The sequence below is a fragment of the Salvelinus alpinus genome, chromosome 8 (assembly GCF_045679555.1).
Source record: "Salvelinus alpinus chromosome 8, SLU_Salpinus.1, whole genome shotgun sequence".
NCBI classification, from domain to species: domain Eukaryota; kingdom Metazoa; phylum Chordata; class Actinopteri; order Salmoniformes; family Salmonidae; genus Salvelinus; species Salvelinus alpinus.
Window position 1 is genome coordinate 42113500 of NC_092093.1, and position 22343 is coordinate 42135842.

The 22343-nt window shown below is 42.9% G+C and overlaps 1 protein-coding gene across 1 annotated transcript in view; it reads left to right on the top strand.

The window, feature by feature from the left end:
* Window positions 1–6375: 6375 nt before the first annotated feature.
* LOC139583173 (protein eva-1 homolog A-like) overlaps window positions 6376–22343 on the top strand; it is a 168791-nt gene continuing 152823 nt past the window's right edge. The window contains exon 1 of the mRNA XM_071413981.1: window positions 6376–6841. Within this exon, the coding sequence (XP_071270082.1) occupies window positions 6625–6841 (217 nt within the window). The 5' untranslated portion in view covers window positions 6376–6624. The remainder of the gene's footprint in view (window positions 6842–22343) is intronic.

Below are 22343 nucleotides of genomic sequence, written 5' to 3' on the forward strand. Positions count from 1 at the left end.
ACAGCCGTTTAACATCCGATCCGAAAGACGGCACCCTACACAGGGCAATGTCCCTAGTCACTGCCCTGGGGTAATGGGATATTTGTTTAGACCACAGGAAAGGGTGTCTCCTACTGGCCCTCCAACACCACTTCCAGCAGCATTTGGTCTCCCATCCAGGGACTGACCACGACCAACTCAGCTTAGCTTCAGAAGCAAGCCAGCAGTGGGATGCAGGGTGGTATGCTGCTGGGTATAGAATGTGCATAATAAGTTGCATGGACTCACCCTGTGTGCATTAATAGTTTTTAACATGATTTTTTAATGACTGCCTCATCTCTGTACCCGACACATACAATTATCTGCAAGGTCCCTCGGGCGAGCAGTGCATTTCAAACACAGATTCTGTCAGAGGTGCGTAACTGGTGGCATGGAAGTCAAACGCAGGAGAGCAAAACTTGGTAATGGTAATGGTAATGGACTTAATGGAAGAGTGGCCAGAAAAAAAGCCATTGCTTATTAAAGAAAAAAATAAGCAAACACGTTTGACGTTCGCCAAAAGGCATGTGGGGGACTCCCCAGACATATGGAAGAAGGTACTCTGGTCAGATAAGATAAACATTTTGCATTTTGGCCATCAAGGAAAACGCTATGTCTGGCGCAAACCCAACACCTTTCATCACCCTGAGAACACCATCCCCACAGTGAAGCATGGTGGTGGCAGCATCATGCTGTGGGGGTGTTTTTCATTGGCAGGTACTGGGAAACTGGCCAGAAATGAAGGAACGATGGATGGTACTAAATACAGGGAAATTCTTGAGGGAAACCTGTTTCAGTCTTCCAGAAAATTTGAGACTGGGACGGAGGATCACCTTCCAGCAGGACAATGACCCTAAGCATACTGCTAAAGCAACACTCAAGTGGTTTAAGGGAAAACATTTAAATGTATTGGAATGGCCTAGTCAAAGCCCAGACATCAATCCAATTGAGAATCCTGTGGTATGACTTAAAGATTGCTGTACACCAGTGGAACCCATCCAACTTGAAGGAGCTGGAGCAGTTTTGTCTTGAAGAATGGGCAAAAATCCAAGTGGCTAGATGTGCCAAGCTTATAGAGACATACCCCAAGAGACTCACAGCTGTAATTGCTGCAAAAGGTGCCTCTACAAAGTATTGACTTTGGGGGGTGAATAGTTATGCACGCTCAAGTTCTGTTTTTTCAATTATTTCTTGTCTGTTTAACAATAAAACATATTTTGCATCTTCAAAGTGGTAGGCATGCTGTGTAAATCAAATGATACAAACCTCCCAAAAAATAAATTTTAATTCCAGGTTGTAAGGCAACAAAATAGGTAAAATGCCAAGGGGGTGAATACTTTCGCAAGCCACTGTAGATGTGGACAAGAACCCTAAAGAAGAAACAAAAACACTCAGTCTGTTTATAACGTTGAACATTAGCAATCTCACACTAGCACAGCGCTAGCTAGCTAACATCAATGTAATTTCGTAACAGTGGCTAACTAGCTCAATATTGGAATAAAGGAACCTAGCATTATTCTTTAATCCAAGGACATTACATGTTCTGTTTAATGGGTGAATTGGCTCAAAGTCAAAACAGACAAATACTCCATCTAAACGTGAATCGATTCTCAATTGCGGCACAGTTCCAGAAACACAAATTCCTCTACTTTCTTATCCCATCAAAATAATTTCACAAATGCAAAATATAATATTTTCTACACTGTTTTAAAAGCTGCAATATGTAACGTTTTGGGCGACCCAACCAAATTCACATAAAATGTGAGTTACAGATCTGTCATTCTAATTCAAAACAAGACTATGTGTGCTATTTTCTATGCTTCCCGTTAAGTTTAGTTTTTGCGTCTTTCATTTTCAGTTTTGTACACCAGCTTTTTTGAAATATATGTCCAGAATATATACTGAACAAAAATATAAACGCAACATGTAAAGTTATGGTTCCATGTTTCATGAGCTGAAATAAAATATCCCAGAAATTCTCCATATGCAAAAAAGTTAATTTCTCTCAAATATTGTGCCCAAATTTGTTTACATCCCTGTTAGTGAGCATTTCTACTTTGCCAAGATAATCCATCCACCTGACAAGTGTGGCATGTCAAGAAGCTGATTAAACAGCATGACCATTACACAGTTGTGTAAAAGGCCACTAAAATGCGCAGTTTTGTCACACCTCACAATGCCACAGATGTCTCGAGTTGAGGGAGCGTGCAATTGGCATGCTCACTGCAAGAATGTCCACCAGAGCTGTTGCCAGAGAATTGAATATTACACAGGCCACAATCAACAGCCTGATCAAATCTATGCGAAGGAGATGTGTCGCGCTGCATGATGGTGGTCACACCAGATACAGACTGGTTTTCTGATCCACGCCCCTATTTATTTATTTTTGGTATCTGTGACCAACATTTACATTTACATTTAAGTAATTTAGCAGACGCTCTTATCCAGAGCGACTTACAAATTGGTGCATTCACCTTATGATATCCAGTGGAACAACCACTTTACAATAGTGCATCTAACTCTTTTAAGGGGGGGGGGGGGGTTAGAAGGATTACTTTATCCTATCCTAGGTATTCCTTAAAGAGGTGGGGTTTCAGGTGTCTCCGGAAGGTGGTGATTGACTCCACTGACCTGGCGTCGTGAGGGAGTTTGTTCCACCATTGGGGTGCCAGAGCAGCGAACAGTTTTGACTGGGCTGAGCGGGAACTGTACTTCCTCAGAGGTAGGGAGGCGAGCAGGCCAGAGGTGGATGAACGCAGTGCCCTTGTTTGGGTGTAGGGCCTGATCAGAGCCTGAAGGTACGGAGGTGCCGTTCCCCTCACAGCTCCGTAGGCAAGCTCCATGGTCTTGTAGCGGATGCGAGCTTCAACTGGAAGCCAGTGGAGAGAGCGGAGGAGCGGGGTGACGTGAGAGAACTTGGGAAGGTTGAACACCAGACGGGCTGCGGCGTTCTGGATGAGTTGTAGGGGTTTAATGGCACAGGCAGGGAGCCCAGCCAACAGCGAGTTGCAGTAATCCAGACGGGAGATGACAAGTGCCTGGATTAGGAGATACATATCTGTATTCCCAGTCATGTGAAATCCATAGATTAGGGCCTAATGAATGTATTTCAATTGACTGATTTCCTCATATTAACTGTAACTCAGTAAAATCTTTGAAATGTTGAGTTGATATATTTGTTCAGCGTAACTAGCACAGTTAGTCCACCCTGTCTTCCGGGTGTTTTCTGTAAACAAGCACTGTAACATGGAAATATGTCCGTGTGGGAACCCCAACCCTATAAAGATGTGTATCAATTCATGTATTTTATTTTTTTGCACACATTTCCAGATGATGCAGCATTATGCCTCGATCACACCGACTGTGTCATTGCATTTCGGGTACACCAGAAGTACATCCATTTCCAATGAAACACTTTATTTGCCTTGCAGCATTGTGTTGCAGAGGCAGTTGCCATGTGTTCTGTGTGGTGCATACTTTGGATTTTTGGAAGGTATGCATCAAACGGTATGCTGACGCTTCGATCACACCGACAGTGTCATTGCGCAAAATAGTAAGCAGCATTCTCTGGATATGTATGCCACAAAAGTTCAACATTCACCTTCTGCTAACATTTCGGTCAAGCGATCTATGCATACATTCGATACATCGGTACGCACCACACCAAACGTACTGCAACTGCCTCTGCAACGCAATTCTGCAAGGCGAACGCAGTGTTCCGTTGGAAATGGATGTTATTCTGGTGTGCCAAAATGCTGTTGGTGTTTTCAAAGCTAGTCAAGCCTCCCTGTGTAGACAGCCATGTTGGAGGCTGACCTTGCGTGCTGTGAATTGTCACAGAACCGAAAAGGGACATATTTCTCAGGAGACTAAACATGCAGTTTATCCTTTCATCCACACGATGTCACTAAAGATATACATCAGAAATGTAGGAATGAGAGAATTACATCCCATGCATGCATGCTTCTGATCCTAGAACATTTCACATGCACATAGCTCTTGATTTAATATTTATAACTCCAGGAATTACACTTTTTAGTTATTCAAAATCAAGATGTACTATATATGGAAATCTTACTGTGGCTGATGATGTAGGGCAGTCTAATTCTGAACGGATGATAATGATGATGTGTTGGTGTTGGATCTCATTTCAATCAGTCATAATCATTTCATTTGATTTAAATACTGAAGAAATAACCTACTCTGCAGGAGCAATGGGGGGCGCCCGAATGACGCAGCAGTCCAAAGGCACTGCATCTCAGTGCTAGAGGCGTCACTACAGACACCCTGGTTCAATTCCGGGCTGTATCACAACTGGCCGTGATTGGGAGTCGCATAGGGTGGTCGCACAATTGGCCCAGCATCGTCCGGGTTAGGACGGTGTAGGCCGTCATTGTAAGTAAGAATTTGTTCTTAACTGACATGCCTAGTTAAATAAAGGTTAAATAAATACAATTTTAAAATGAGGAGGATCCACCAAAGGAGAACTTGAACCACTCACAGGGTGAGTAGCCTACACTGCCACCTGTGATATAAAAGCCTGGGCCTCTTGGTAGAGGCAGTATAGCTTCCCATACAGGTGCTACATGTCCCAATACCAATGAGGGAACATTTCCAACAAAGGCCTGAGGGACCACAGGGATCTCATCACTGCCAACAGTGTAGCAATTGAGGAGGAACAGCCAAAGCCAGGCTTGAACCAGGAACCCGGTAGTTATAGGGTGAGATGCGCTAACTTTGTCATGAAAGCCTAGGCCTAGAGACATCCTTCTCACAAGCAGGCTAGTGACATTCGGTGACAAGCTCAGTTTGATGTGAGTGCAAGTAAAATTGTTTTCAATTCCATAGATAGACCAATGTAGGCTACATCTTTTCTTATTACTTTTTATTTATCTTGTTTTTATTTTGTCGGCCTACCTGTCATGTTTGAATTGTGGTGTTAGCCTGTGTGCGAGTGTTTTTTTTCTAATCTGAATGCCACTACCGAAATTGCCTCTCGGGAAGAGGTAAAGTTAATATATTCTATGCTATTTCTGAATGGATACAAAAATGGTTATAGCCTAGTGCACTAGTCACTTGCATGGAGTGGCTGTAGGGATTATAGTGATGCAGCAGCCTAAATTCGGAGGCTTTCAGACCATGCAGACACCACTCCTACAGGTGGGCAAAGATTGTCTATTATATTAACAAGATAGTCAAGTGACCGCTCTAACAATGGAAATACATGTCCTCAAAGATGGAAGGCAGGCCAGATCAGCTGGGACCATTCTAGCCAATAAGAGGGCAGATACACATTTTAACAACAGGCCATAGAGATAGATAGATGACTCATTTTTGTATCTGTGACAGCATTCTCCATATTAAAGTAGTCAATTTTCTTCTTCTTCATTAGCGGATTGCGCCCAACTCATAGGAATCCCCACCCAGTTGACTACTTTAAAATGGTGGAAGCCCTCAATGGCAATGTCCATGCTAAAACCGGTTTTATATAACAGGTGGTTTGGAATTCCCAGTGTTAAAGCCTATCCTGCCCATGTTATACTAGACAACATACACATAGCCACTACATTCATAAAAAGTGTCATTGTTTACATCGTTACCTAGCAACGCACTACTACTACAACAATGTTGCAATATTGAAATTCGATCTCCACTAGTAATGGGAGTCAGGAGTCAGGACGAGACAGACAGGCAGTTTTTCTTAGCCAGTCAAAATCATGAATCAACATACTTCTATGGATCTATGCAAAGAAATGTCAATAGAAAAACAGGTAAAACGAAACGAAATGCAGCTCGTTCTCTGCCTTTCCAGCTTCAGTCTGAAGTGAATGTGTTAGCTGTGTAGTTGGCTAGCTCACAAGGGGGAAATAGCCTCCATAGCAATGATTTTTGTTTGCCATAGCAACCTGCAAAGTTCTTGAACTATCAACCATCGCTTACAAATGGAACTAACAACCATAGAACAACTAAAATTGCACTTGACAACCAGTTTTGGTGAATGTAGCATCATGTTTTGTTGAAAAATGAATGGTTTGGGAAATACATGAAAATACATGAAAGGCCATGCGTTCTGACATTTTTATCATGGCTTTGGTGGTCTACACCAGTCAGCTTCGCCTTGTGGCTATGACCACTTCACAGCCATTATAAAAATATCAGAACACATGGCCTCATGTATTATTGCTTAAATATCCATGATGCGTCCTCTATCTCTAACAAAAGGCACAACTCTGAAATAAAGTCGTTTTTTCTCAAAGTTGCCAAAATGCCACGTGCGTCCACTTATATTAGTGCATTCCTAACAACCTAAACATTACAAAACGTATATTTGATCAAATAAGCGACACGTAGCAATTTAGCAATTATTTTTTGTTGATGATCAAATTCGATACTCTCTCGTTGACCGTACCAAAATTCTTCACTTCGTGGGCTTATTTTCGTAGACAGATTTTGGCTTCGTAAAACCTCTCGCTTCGTCTTTTCTTCTCTGAGATGGGCCAGCCACTTGGACACGCAGTTCGAAATAGAAGTTCCCTAGTGCATCGCCGCTTGGCTTGAGCTGTCGTTCCTTCTCTTCCTCTCAGGGATGATGAGGTGATTCGGAGCATGAGCAATGGGACTGAGCGTATACTGCTGCTTGCGACACAGAACCTAAAACAACGCTGGACTTTCAGAACGTGGAGAATAAGAAACTCGAAACTTCTCGCAGTTTCAAGGATGTTCTTCCCACATGTGCCTCCAGCCATCAATTACGCACTCTTGTTGGGAATAACGTGTCTGACGGTCTTCTGCAACTTCACCAACAGTTCCTCTGAGTTTTCAGGTTGGGAAAGCATGCTTACCCTTGTATAATTAATGCTGCTTTTGTTTAACCGTTGTAGTGTGCATTATGTATATGTGACGTAAACGCTTTAAAGAGTTGTTTTGGGCTACAGCAAGTGATACAGAAAGCCATAGTGCATGGTGGTCATTGCACAGAAAGTATTGCGGGCTACTTTGGCTGCCTTTAGACAGGCAGCCCAATTCTTATATTGTTTCCACTAATTTGTATTTTGACCAATCACATCAGATCTTTTCACATCAGCTCTTTTTCAGAAATGATATAAATTGGTCAAAAGACCAATTAGTGAGAAAAAAATATATTAGAATTGGGCTACCAGTCTAAATACAGCCTGGGTTTCAGATTTGCAGAATACAGTGTAAATTGTTATTGGTTGCAGTTTTTTACTAGCCTACTTGTTTTGTAGTCAATGGGCCCGCATTGGCGTGTTGCAACCTGTCATGCGTGTGTTTGTTTCATAGTAGGCTAAAAGACCATAGCTTTTAAAAGGTACACTCTGTAAGATGTGCATGCCATCAAAGAGTGGACCACCAACACAAACGTAAACAATGGTGGTAATGTATCCCATGGCTTCACATGCAAGTGACATTGATATTATAGGCTATATCTAGTGCTTAAGGCATGACATTCCATAGAGTAACAGTACTGTTTTTTTGCTACAGTATTCGTCAGAATATGACAACTAAGCCCTAAAACAATGTTTTGTTGTTGTTATAAGGTATAGAGTTGCACTAATCTCAACAAGGTACAGTCATATTATTCCAAATTAAGTGTAGGTCTATTTCATTCTATGATTTTACAGGAAATGTTACTGGCTTTAAACATGCTGAAAGCCTCATGTGCTCGGTGCCCTGGATAAACATGTGCCCTATTGTTTTGCTGCTTGTCAATGACCCACATGCACTTCAAAATAACTCTTTGCTTTTACTGTACCCATGCCTCAGTATCAGGTGTTGTAAGCCTTGTACACTAACTCACATTTGTAAATAGCACACATAACTTCCTGATCATGTGTGTAGACTAAGACATGACAAAAATGGAGTTAATGTTTTACTTCATGAAAGCTTATGCTACTACCTCACCCGGTCGAAAAAATAAATAACCCACATTCTTCCGACTTCCAACACAGCCATATTGAGAATATTGCAAGAGCATTGGCAGATATGGACACACGTAACATTACTCATGTGGATGTTTTCTTGCTATTTGCCACACTGTAAAGAGCAAGCCCTAACTGTGGTGGTCTATTGTAATGAATGGAAACGTAGCCCGCAAAGTTTCATTAGAAATTCAGTTCATTTCACATGCAGAATACACAGTACCAGTATAACACAGTAATACTTGTTTAACCTTTATTTAACCAATAGCTGTCTCTTGGGATAGAAAACCACCTTTTTCAGGGAGACCTGGCAAGAAAGTCAGCAAGGGAAACTTCAGAAGACACCACTGTTCTCTCATTTGAGGTTGGAGGCCAACTCTTCTCCAGCCCCCAGGCCAGGCCAGCTACCTTGTTTCAGACTGAGTAGCAGCAGCAGGGATGGAAGTTGTGTTTACAATGCCATAAACCAGGAAGAGAGCTTTGTGTCAATGTGAATTGGCTTCTAATGGGTCTCCTAATGGTTTTAAATGAGCAGACAAATGCCTGACCGGGGGGCCAAGGTTTTAAAGAGCAGATGTGTTAAGTTAACTTGTGTTTGAAGTTAACTTAACCCTACTTTTGCGGCCTGTTGCGTAGGTGACAGCTGTCATTACACCTTAAAAGGCTGACAACTTTACATCTAGAGTCTCTTCCACTCAATATTGTCAAGAACTAGATTGAGTCAATCGATAGGCCTTTAATGCAACCTCAGAGAAAACATGTTACACTATTATCAAAACATTGGGTCAGAGGCAGGAGTTAATTCTGCGAAATCTAGAAAATCTCTAATTCGGCAGCTTTGTAGCAACATAAACACATTTCTTTCATTAGGAGGACTTTGCCATAAGGAATTTCCAATGGTCTATTGATTCCAGTACTTTGTCCCGTTGGGGGATGGGAAAGGAAATGCAATTCCTGGTTCCTAAACTCCTAAATTATATTAGTAATAGGGCCGGGGGTTCGGAATTTGAGACCCGAGTCCCCAAAATCAATCTTGTTTGCTCAACAGGACCACTCCAACGCAACAAGCAAAAACTGATGACTAGGCAGCATTCAATTCAATGTGAATTAAGAAAATAATTCTGCTTCCAAATGCCATCTGGGGGACTGACATAGAACTTTAGCAATAAGGCACATTCTTGGCCAGCTGTCGTCTCCCTGGAGACCAAGTACCAAGCCTCTGATTGACAGCTGCTGCTGAGCTGAGGAGGGTGACAGAAGCTGATGAAGATGGCCGTCTCTAGGCCTAGCATACATCTGCAGGGAGGAGAGGCTAGACGATATGTCTCATGGTTGGAAGCTGCAACTAAATTGTACTTAATGGCTTCCTTTCCTGTCTCCTTCCCCTTCAGAGGATAGGTATAAGGACGAGTTGGTTTCCAATTACTTTTCACCGTAACTCTTAGGTCTATCGTGTTGTCTTAGGTCAGGGGTCATAAAGGAGAGGAGATGAGATGAGCAAGGCCTGGATCCTAATGCACTTAAGTCAAATGCTTTTTCAAATCGCATAGTGACTGTAATGAATGATTTAGGCTTAAGTCCAACTTGCGTGCACTTATCTCAAGTAAGGATGTGTACATATAACCAGTGCATATCAGTGCGAGTCATGCATTTCCAGTTGTCATAATGTCATGTTCGCTCTAGAAATCAAAGCTAAACCAGTGCTGACAATGTTAGCTTAAATAGCATGCAAGTATAGGTGATAGGGGGACACCTAGTCAGTTGTTCAACTGAATGCATTCAACTGAAATGTGTCTTCCGCATTTAACTGAATGCATTCAACTGAAATGTGTCTTCCGCATTTAACTGAATGCATTCAACTGAAATGTGTCTTCCCAACCCCTCTGAATCAGAGCAAGCGTTGAACTATTTAATTCACGCTTAGATATATAAAAAAAAATGTTGGTGGTAGGTAATTGAGTTCTATCTCTCCTTATCACCTCTATCATTCCAACACACAGCTGCCTGAATGACTCATTTAATGGCGCCGGAGGAGATGGCTGTCGTTTTACGTTTTTTGTGCTATTGTGTGTGTTTTTTCGCAACTTATTTTGTACATAATGTTTCTGCCACCGTCTCCTATGACCGAAAAGAGCTTCTGGACATCAGGATAGTGATTACTCACCTCGTACTGGACAAAGATTTTTTTCTTTAAGGGCTTGTTAGTAAGTATTTCACTGTAAGGTTGTACCTGTTGTATTCGGCACATGTGACAAATACAATTGTATTTCATTAGAAGTGGGGAGTGAGCGTTTAATGTGGAAGCCCCCCTTGGGCTACGAGCTAGCTCTTTAAAGATGCAGTCGGTCATGTCAGAAGCTAGCAGATTCATTACTGACCAACAACAGCTGCAAATTCCAATACAACTTTAATCAGCGACGAATTCCCAAGATTTGTGAATCTGATCGGACCGAACAGCTAGCGCAACAGCTAAAATGGCTTTGAAAAAACATGATTTCAGCTAATAGGGATAACTACACTATGGCATTCACTAATCATAAACTATTCACATAAAATAGATATTTCGGTACATTTGTGGACTAAATTCATACTTACTGAACCTTTAATATTAAAATACCTTTATCTTATCCCAAGCTTTTCTTGGGGAATTAGAACCGCCATCATTATCAGTAGTTGGACATTGAATCATAGTGCTTGAAACGTCGGTCCTTTTCCCAGCAATGACAGGTATACAACATTGGAACTTTAAAGGGACAGTCCATCCAGATTTCAAGTCAAAGATTCTGAAAATCATTTTGTCTAGCTTAAATGACTTGTTTTGAAGTTACTAATGACTTGTTTTGAAGTTTCTTTGCACGTAAACATTACCTTAATTCACCTTTTCTATGCCTTTGGGATAACACATTCTCTCAGGCACACATTGTCTACCAGTGTGACATATGACCCCAGCTGCAGAAAGTATTTGACCCAATCTTTCTTTCGGTGTCGTCCAGCCTAAAGCGTCATGCAGGGTTGCTCCATAGGTCTCTATTATTGTAGACCCACCAGGGTGTTACAGTGAAAACTTTCCCCCTCTCTTTCTCTTTCTGTGTCTCGTAAACCTGTGGCCGGGAGACCCGTTTAACCTCAGTCAATGGCTGTTAAACGGTCACGGGGTCAACAAAGGTCAAACCCTCTTAACTAATGTGTGTGTGTGGCTGGAGGGCTAATGATCCATCTTGCCTTCCTGTCTCTGCTCTTGACGTGAGCATACATGGCGATTCAAAACCCACAGTTTTGCGTTTTAATCAACATTTTCCAAAGAGGGCCTCCCAAATCTTAGCATTGTGTTTGATTGTGTTCCCGTTACCAAATGTGATGTCTGATTAAACAAAGTGTTGGAAGCTTTGCTGGTTGCTCGTGTACATGCATGGAGTAGCAAGATTTAGCAACAGCACCCACTTGGAGAGCATGCTAACCTAACCTCACCCGGGACCTCAATGTAAAACCAGCATGGGAACCACTGGGTTCTCCTGGCGAACTGGGGATACCGTGCGTAGAGCTGGTGCAGGTTAACCCGGGCCGAAGAGATGCACCGGAGACCAGGAGCGCTGAGCCGGCACAATCCCTCCTGGCTGAATGCCAACTCTAGCATGGCAACTGCGGGGAGCTTGCAGAGAGCGCACTGGGCTATGAGAGCGCACTGGAGACACACGGCGCAGAGCCGCATAACCTGGTGCCTGACTAACCTGAACCTGGTGCACGCATAATCTGGTGCCTGACTAGCCACGGTAAGCACGGGGAGATGGCTCAGGTCTATAACCTGACTCAGCCAATCTCCTCGCGTGGCCCCCCCCCCAAAAAACATTTTGGGGACTGCCTCCTCATATCGCCACCGCTCTGCTCTCGCTGCCTCCAGTTCCTCCCTTGGACGGCGATACTCCACAGCCTGCCTCCAGGGTCCCTTACCGTCCAGGATCTCCTCCCATGTCCAGGAGTCCTGAACACGCTGCTCCTCCTTACCACGCTGCTTGGTCCGTTGGTGGTGGGAAGTCCTGTCACGGCCGTCAAAGGAAGTAGACCAAAGCGCAGCGTGGTGAGCGTACATACTTTTATTTTAATGATGTCGCCAACAAAATAATAAACATACAGAAACGACCGTGAAGCTTAACTTGGCTATAATGCCGCTAACAAAGATAACTTCCTACAACGACAGGTGGGAAAAAGGGCTAACTAAGTATGGTTCTCAATCAGAGACAACGATAGACAGCTGCCTCTGATTGAGAACCACACCCGGCCAAACACAAAGAAATAGAAAACATAGAAATAAAGAAACTAGAATGCCCACCCTAGTCACACCCTGGCCTAACCAAAATAGAGAATAAAAGCCTCTCTATGGCCAGGGCGTGATACTTTAAATGTAGCCAAGGCTATTTATTTATTTTAGGGGAAATTCTGTCGGTCGGAGGATGCAGCTCTTTTCAAGTTAATATATTTTTTCCATGTTTGACTTTTAATTTTTATTCAGGACACTTAATGTGTTTACTTTCTTTCAACATATCCAATTATAATTTATTTTGCACAATAATCAGTGTCGTTGAGTAAGAAATACATTTAAACTCAGTTTTTCACAATTCCTGACATTTAATCCTAGTAAAAATTCCCTGTCTTAGGTCAGTTAGGATCACCACTTTATTTTAAGAATGTGAAATGTCAGAATAATAGTAGAATGATTTATTTCAGTTTTTATTTCTTTCATCACCTTCCCAGTGAGTCAGAAGTTTACATACACTCAATTAATATTTGGTAGCATTGCCTTTAAATTGTTTTACTTGGTCAAACATTTTGGGTAGCCTTCCACAAGCTTCCCACAATAAGTTGGGTGAATTTTGGCCCATTCCTCCTGACAGAGCTGGTGTAACTGAGTCAGGTTTGTAGGCCTCCTTCTTCGCACACACTTTTTCAGTTCTGCCAACAAATGTCTGTAGGATTGAGGTCAGGGTTTTGTGATGGCCACTCCAATATGTTGACTTTGTTGTCCTTAAGCCATTTATCCACAACTTTGGAAGTATGCTAGGGTCATTGTCCATTTGGTAAACCCATTTGTGACCAAGCTTGAACTTCCTGACTGATGTCTTGAGATGTTGCTTCAATATATCCACATAATTTTCTGTCCTCATGATACCATCTATTTTGTGAAGTGCACCAGTCCCTCCTGCAGCAAAGCACCCCCACAACATGATGCTGCCACCCCCATGCTTCACAGTTGCAAGCTTCCCCCTTTTTCCTCCAAATATAACGATGGTCATTATGGCCCAACAGTTCTATTTTGTTTCATCAGACCAGAGGACATTTCTCCAAAAAGTACGATCTTAGTCCCCATGTGCAGTTGCAAACCGTAGTCTGGCTTTGTTATGGCTGTTTTGGAGCAGTGGCTTCTTCCCTGCTGAGCGGCCTTTCAGGTTATGTCGATATAGGACTCGTTTTACTGTGGATTTAGATACATTTGTACCTGTTTCCTCCAGCATCTTCACAAGGTCTTTTGCTGTTGTTCTGGGATTGATTTGGACTTTTCGCACCAAAGTACATTCATCTCTAGGAGACAGAACGCGTCTCCTTCCTGAGTGGTATTGTCACGTCCTGACCTTAGTTCCTTTTTTATGTCTCTATTTTGGTTTGGTCAGGGCGTGAGTTGGGGTGGGCATTCTATGTTTTTCATTCTATGTTTTGTATTTCTATGTGTTTGGCCTGGTATGGTTCCCAATCAGAGGCAGCTGTCTATCGTTGTCTGATTGAGATCCATACTTAGGTATCATTTTCCCACCTGGTGTTTGTGGGTAGTTGTTTCCTGTTTTGTGTTGTGTCACCTTTCAGGACTGTTTCGATTTTTGTTGTTTCACTTTTGTTATTTTGTATTCAGTGTTCAGTTATAATAAATTTAACATGGACACGTACCACGCTGCATTTTGGTCCGATCTTTCCTGTTCTTCAGATGAAGAAGATCGTTACAGGTATGACAGCTGTGTGGCCCCATGGTGTTTATAATTGCGTACCATTGTTTGTACAGATGTGGTACAAACAATGGTACCTTCAGGCGTTTGGGAATTGCTCCCAAGGATGAACCAGACTTGTGGAGGTCTACAATTTTTTTTCTGAGGTCTTTGCTGATTTCTTTTGATTTTCCAATGATGTCAAGCAAAGAGGTAGGCCTTGAAATATATCCACAGGTACACCTCCAATTGACTCAAATTATGTCAATTAGCCTATCATTAGCTTCTTTAAGCCAAGACATAATTTTCTGGACTTTTCAAGCTGTTTAAAAGGCAAAGTAAACTTAGTGTATGTAAACTTCTGACCCACTGGAATTGTGATACAGTGAAATAATCTGTCTGTAAACAATTGTTGGAAAAATTACTTGTGTCATGTATAAAGTAGATGTCCGGACCGACTTGCCAAAACTATAGTTTGTCAACAAGAAATTTGTGAAGTGGTTGAAAAACGAGTTTTTATGACTCCAACCTAAGTGTATGTAAACTTCCGACTTCAACTGTAAAGAGACGGCAGCAGCATAAAAAAATTATTTCAAATGCCCATCCCTAACACACACGCACGCACGCACACACGCACGCACGCACGCACGCACGCACACACACACACCTCCCTTCATTATCCAGATCCCCTTGAAGCCTCTCATATCTTAATCCTGCTCTGATTTTTGAGAGCTGGTTGGAGTGCACCAGGCCCCCTCCCCTCTTTTACCATGTAACCCCCTCTCAGCACCTCTCCACACTCCTCTTATCCCCATCCCTTCTTCCCTCACCCCCCCCATTCCCTTGCTTCTCCAAGCTTCTTTCCTCAACACTTCCCTTACCCCCTCTCCACTACCCCTCTCCTCCTCCTCCCCCTTTCCTCACCATACCTCCCCTTTCTAACTCACCCCTCCTTTCCCCACTCAGCCCCTCCTTCACAGGGCTTTTTCTTGAGCACTACTGTCTTTCTGTGTCTGTGTGCCAGGTGAGCTCTGTCCAAACAAATCCCCTACTTCGCCTCCTGCTTCTTTTGTCTACGGCGGGGCGAGGCGGGTGGCTGGGGGGAGGGGAGGGGGGACAGAGTCAGTAGGAAGGAGGGGGGGATAGTATTATCTTAAACAGAAAGGAAGAAGAAGAAACTGAACTATAACGTAGCTCACTGATGCTCCATGGAGCCAGATTGTGAAATACTCGATTCATCGCTATCGACAGTCTCGAGCAAAACGTCATAAAATCCCATCGGCAGGGCTGTAGTGGAGTTGGTCGAGATCTTCGAGTTCTTCTGTGTCCACATCACTAAGGAAGTATCATGGTCCAATACAGTCGTGTAAAAGATACGACAATGCCTCTTTCCCCTCAACAAGCTGAAAAGAATTGACATGGGCCCTCACATTCTTGGGAATCTGCACCATTGAGAGTATCTTGACTAGCTGCATCACTGCTTGGCAGGTGGTGGTCCATACAGCCCAGTACATCACTGGGGACGAGATCCCTGCCATCCAGGACCTCTATACCAGGTGGTGGTGCATACAGCCCAGTACATCACTGGGGACGGGATCCCTGCCATCCACGACCTCTATACCAGGTGGTGGTGCATACAGCCCAGTACATCACTGGGGACGAGATCCCTGCCATCCAGGACCTCTATACCAGGTGGTGGTGCATACAGCCCAGTACATCACTGGGGACGAGATCCCTGCCATCCAGGACCTCTATACCAGGTGGTGGTGCATACAGCCCAGTACATCACTGGGGACGAGATCCCTGCCATCCAGGACCTCTATACCAGGTGGTGGTGCATACAGCCCAGTACATCACTGGGGACGGGATCCCTGACATCCAGGACCTCTATACCAGGTGGTGGTGCATACAGCCCAGTACATCACTGGGGACGAGATCCCTGCCATCCAGGACCTCTATACCAGGTGGTGGTGCATACAGCCCAGTACATCACTGGGGACGGGATCCCTGACATCCAGGACCTCTATACCAGGTGGTGGTGCATACAGCCCAGTACATCACTGGGGACGGGATCCCTGCCATCCACGACCTCTATACCAGGTGGTGGTGCATACAGCCCAGTACATCACTGGGGACGGGATCCCTGACATCCAGGACCTCTATACCAGGTGGTGGTGCATACAGCCCAGTACATCACTGGGGACGAGATCCCTGACATCCAGGACCTCTATACCAGGTGGTGTCAGAGGAAGGCCCTAAAAATTGTTGAAGACTCCAGCCACCCTAGTCATAGACTGTTCTCTCTGCTATCGCACGGCAAGCAGTTACCGATACACCAAGTCTGGAACCAACACGACCCTGAACAGCTTTTACCCCCAAGCCCCAAGGTCAATCTCTGAATTGACACTTTTAACTCTTTTGACTCATCACATACGCTGCTGCTACTGTTTATCTATTCTGTTGCCTAGTCACTTTATGCCTACAGTACCAGTCAAAAGTCTGGACACACCTACATTGTAGAATAGTAGTGAAGACATCAAAACTATGAAATAACACAAATGGAATCATGTACTAACCAAAAAAATATATATTTGAGATTCTTCAAAGTAGCCACCATAGCTTTGCACGCTCTTGGCATTCTCTCAACCAGCTTCATGAGGTGTGTCATCTGGAATGCATTTAAATTAGCAGGTGTGACAAGGTATTGTGGTATACAGAAGATAGCGCTATTTGGTAAAAGACCAAGAACAGCTCAAATAACAAAAGAGAATCGACAGTCTATTACTTTAAGACATGAAGGTCAGTCAATCCGGAAAATTTCAAGAACTTTGAAAGTTTCTTCAAGTGCAGTCAGAAAAACCATCAAGCACTATGATGAAACTGGGTCTCATGAGGACCGCCACAGGAAAGGTAGACCCAGAGTTAACTCTGCTGCAGAGGATAAGTTTATTAGAGTTAACTGCACCTCAGATTTCAGCCCAAATAAATGCTTCACAGAGTTCAAGTAACAGACACATCTCAACATCAACTGTTCAGAGGAGACTGCGAGAATCAGGCCTTCACAGTCAAATTGCTGCAAAGAAACCACTACTAAAGGACACCAATAATAAGAAGAGACTTGCTTGGGCCAAGAAACACGAGCAATGGACATTAGACCGGTGGAAATCTGTCCTTTGGTCTGCAGAGTTTGGTTCCAAACCGCCGTGTCTATGTGAGACGCAGAGTAGGTGAACGGATGATCTCCGCATGTGTAGTTCCCACAGTGAAGCATGGAGGAGGTGGTGTGATGGTGCTTTGCTGGTGACACTGTCGGTGATTTATTTAGAATTCAAGGCACAGTTAACCAGCATGGCTTCCACAACATTCTACAGTGATACTCCATCCCATCTGGTTTGGTTTTAGTGGGACTATCATTTTATTTTTCATCAGGACAATGACCCAACACACCTCCAGGCTGTGTAAGTGTTATTAACCAAGAAGGAGAGTGATGGAGTGCTGCATCAGATGACCTGGCCTCCACAATCGCCCGACCTCAACCCAATTGAGATGGTTTGGGATGAGTTGGACTGAAGAGTGAAGTTAAAGCAGCCAACAAGTTCTCAGCATATGTGGGAAGTCCTTCAAGACTGTTGGAAAAGCATTCCAGGTGAAGCTGATTGGGAGAATGCCAAGAGTGTGCAAAGCTGTCATCAAGGCAGGTGGCTACTTTGAAGAATCTATAATATATTTTGATTTGTTTAACACTTTTGGTTACTACATGATTCCATATGTGTTATTTCATAGTTTTGATGTCTTCACTATTATTCTACAGCGTAGAAAATAGTACAAATAAATAAAAACCCTTGAATGAGTAGGTGTCCAAACTTTGGACTGGTACTGTACCTACAGTGCCTTCAGAAAGTATTCATACCCCTTGACTTATTCCACATTTTGTTGCGTTACAGCCTGAATTCAAAATGGATTAAAATATTTTTTTTCTCGCCCATCTTCACACAATACCCCATAATGCCAGTGAAAACATGTTTTGGAAATGTTTGCTAATTTATTGAAAATTGAATACAGAAATATGTAATTTACATAAGTATTCACACCCCTGAGCCAGTACATGTTAGAATGACCTTTGGCAGTGATTACAGTTGCGAGTGTTTCTGGGTACGTTTCTAAGTACTTTGCACACCTGAATTGTACAGTATTTGCACATTATTCTTCGAAAAGTTCGTCAAGGTCTGTCAAGTTGGTTGTTGATTATTACTAAACAGACATTTTCAGGTCTTGCCAAAGATTTACAAGCTGATTTTAAGTCACAACTAACTAGGCCAATCAGGAACATTCAATGTCGTCTTGGTAAGCAACTCCACTGTAGATTTGTCCTTGTCTTTTAGGTTATTGTCCTGCTGAAAGGTGAATTCATCTCCCAGTGTCTTGTAGAAAGTAGACTGAACCAGGTTTTCCTCTAGGATATTGTCTGTGCTCAGCTCCATTCCCTTTATTTTGTATCCTGAAAAACTCCCTAGTCCTTAACGATTTCAAGCATATCCATAAGATGATGCAGCCACCACTATGCTTGAAAATATGGAGATGGTACTCAGTAATGTGTTGTATTGGATTTGCCCCAAACATAATATTTTGTATTCAGGGCTAAAAGTTAATTGCTTTACCCCATTTTTGCAGTATTACTTACGTGCCTTGTTGCAAACAAGATGCATGTTTAGAAATATTTGTAATCTGTACAGTCTTCCTTCTTTTTACTATGTCAATGAGGTTACTATTGTGGATTAACTACATTGTTGTTGATCCATCCTCAGTTTTCTCCCATCACAACCATTAAACTCTGCAACTGTTTTAAAGTCACAATTGGCCTCATGGTGAAATCCCTGAGCCGTTTCCTTCCTCTCTGGCAACTGAGTTAATAAGGATGCCACAGTGTGATTAATTACCATGCTCAAAGGGATATTCAATGGCTGCTTTTTTATTTTGACCCATCTATCAATAGGTGCCCTTTTTTGCGAGACATTGTAATACCTTCCTGATAGTTGTGGTTGATTCTGTGTTGGAAATTCACTGCTCGACCAAGGGACTTTACAGATTGTGTGTGTGGTGTACAGAAATTAGGTAATAAAAAAATAATGTTAAACATTATTATTTCACACAGTGAGTCCATGCAATTTATTATGTGACTTATCAAGCACGTTTTTACTCAAACTTATTTAGGCTTTCCATTACAAAGGGGTTGAATACCTAGACTAAAGACATTTCATCTTTTATACATTTTTTTAAATGTCTAAGAACACAATTCAACTTTGACATTATGTGGTGTTGTGTGTAGGCCATCTCAATTTAATCCATTTAAAATTCAGGCTGTAACTGAAGACACTGTACATCTCTACCTCAATTTATCTTGTAACCCTGCACATCAACTCGGTACTAGTTAGGGATTAACACGGGTAACTGGGATCCCGGGACCACTCTTCACATATCCCGAAATTTTTTAATGACAAGACCCGGGAAATTATAACATTTTCCTGCAATTCTACAAAATACACAACATGTGCAGCAGATTGGCAAAAAAATCTAATAGCACATTATCCAAACAGGTTATCACATGGAAGCCTTTAGTCTAGTGTATTTACTTCACACAAAGTCCACATAAATTCAAAGCACGCGCATAATTGACACTGCCGGACTGCACACGCCACCCGAATGCAGTTTAGAGTTCTCATCAGAACTGAAAATGAGATTCCCGGTCGGACCAAAGCCCGGTGAGCTGAAGCCTGAGCCCAGGCCTGGTCTGACGTCAAAGAAATGAAATGAGCCGAAACCCCCAAAAAAGGCAGATTACTAGAAAACAATAGGTTATATTGATTTAAACTGGCGTTGAGAACAATGCGGCGGAGGTGGGCGGCAGCAGAGTGAGGAGACGAGGAAACAGCCAGTGGGCCTTGAAAAAAGCACAGAGAGAGAGGAAAAGTCACCTTAGTTAGGATCAACTGAATGATTCAAATAGTGGAATAAAGTAGGCTAATGCAATTGAAGGCATGTATCAAATCCTTGGTGAAACTGAAACTCCCAGTCATATATAACCGTTATACTCATTTAAAGCGATAGTCATTTGTGGTCATCTAGATCACAATTTCAGCACCGTTTTTATTGGGATAACGCCACCACGCTCTTTTGAGACAAGCTTAGGGACTCATCAAGATAAATCAATCGATGTCAGATATTTGTTTTCACTGAATCCCTGTTTGGATATTTGGTAGCAATTAGGCTGGGGAAATGCTAGCTAAATTGAGTGCTAATGATGATCTTTTTTCTAGTTTACTCACATATTAGCTGATCAGAACATGTTGTACTCCTGTACCATAAGCCCGTGACTCGTTTGATAATCAATCAATGTGATTTTGTTTCACGGAATCTCTTGTCTTTATATTTGGTTATTTGATCTCTTGCTGGACAAGTGGCAGTGGTAGCTCATGAGTAGCTCATCACTAATCAGACACATTTAGCATGCAATAATGTAGCCTAAATCAAGTGAATTATATATCTGTTGACTCACATAGTGTAGCAATATTGACGTTACTCATATTGATGTTACACAGGAAACGGCAACCAATTGTTACTTACCTTATTTCATGTGCTGGTTGACAACATGCCTAGTAAAGTTTGCTTAACTATACATCTTTGTCTGTCGTGACTACAACCAACACAAAGCATATTGAAACACATAGTAGCCTTATATGGCTTAATATAGATCCTAGGCTATTTTCTTATCGTCCCAATCCCACTGAAACCCAAAATACTGACTCCTGTCTCGCGTGAAAATTATCTAATCTATAGGTTGCATTATCAATGCACGTCGCGCCTTTGCATGTCAAAATATGCCTACAACATTTCCCCTGCTTCTCTGCACTGTCTTGTATTGCTATCCATATGAGAGCTTTGGTAGAAAATGTCCGATCAACAAACGGTATGAGAGTAGATATGGATTTTTTTAAACAGAGTTAAGATATCTGGATATTTAAACAAACCGTTTCCTCTCTTCATCCCCCGTTATTCATGAGCTGATCTGCTATCTGTATCATCATCAACTCAATTTTGCCAAATAGTAAACTCAGCAAAAAAAGAAACATCATTTTTTCAGGACCTTTCAAAGATAATTCGTAAAAATCCAAATAACTTCACAGATCTTCATTGTAAAGGGTTTAAACCCTGTTTCCCATGCTTGTTCAATGAACCATAAACAATTAATGAACATGCACCTGTGGAACGGACGTTAAGACACTAACAGCTTACAGACGGTAGGCAATTAAGGTCACAGTTATGAAAACTTAGGACACTAAAGAGGCCTTTCTACTGACTCTGAAAACCACCAAAAGAAAGATGCCCAGGGTCCTTTTTTGCTGCGTGGACGTGCCTTAGGCATGCTGCAAGAAGGCATGAGGACTGCAGATGTGGCCAGGGCAATAAATTGCAATATCCGTACTGTGAGACGCTTTGGTCATTTGACTTTTGTCTGACTGGCGTTACAAAGTTTGTATGATTTGACAACGCTATGGCCTACTCGGGGTGCGCTCTGGCGTCCCGAGCGTGGTCCGTGTCAAGATGGCCTACTGCTGAAATGCTCTGAATTAATTGAGGAACACGATAAGGCTCATTGGCGAAGAAAATTACATTTACATTTACATTTAAGTCATTTAGCAGACGCTCTTATCCAGAGCGACTTACAAATTGGTGCATTCACCTTATGATATCCAGTGGAACAACCACTTTACAATAGTGCATCTAACTCTTTTAAGGGGGGGGGGGGGGGGTTAGAAGGATTACTTTATCCTATCCTAGGTATTCCTTAAAGAGGTGGGGTTTCAGGTGTCTCCGGAAGGTGGTGATTGACTCCGCTGACCTGGCGTCGTGAGGGAGTTTGTTCCACCATTGGGGTGCCAGAGCAGCGAACAGTTTTGACTGGGCTGAGCGGGAACTGTACTTCCTCAGAGGTAGGGAGGCGAGCAGGCCAGAGGTGGATGAACGCAGTGCCCTTGTTTGGGTGTAGGGCCTGATCAGAGCCTGAAGGTACGGAGGTGCCGTTCCCCTCACAGCTCCGTAGGCAAGCACCATGGTCTTGTAGCGGATGCGAGCTTCAACTGGAAGCCAGTGGAGAGAGCGGAGGAGCGGGGTGACGTGAGAGAACTTGGGAAAGTTGAACACCAGACGGGCTGCGGCGTTCTGGATGAGTTGTAGGGGTTTAATGGCACAGGCAGGGAGTCCAGCCAACAGCGAGTTGCAGTAATCCAGACGGGAGATGACAAGTGCCTGGATTAGGACTTGCGCCGCTTCCTGCGTGAGGCAGGGTCGTACTCTGCGAATGTTGTAGAGCATGAACCTACAGGAACGGGTCACCGCCTTGATGTTAGTTGAGAACGAC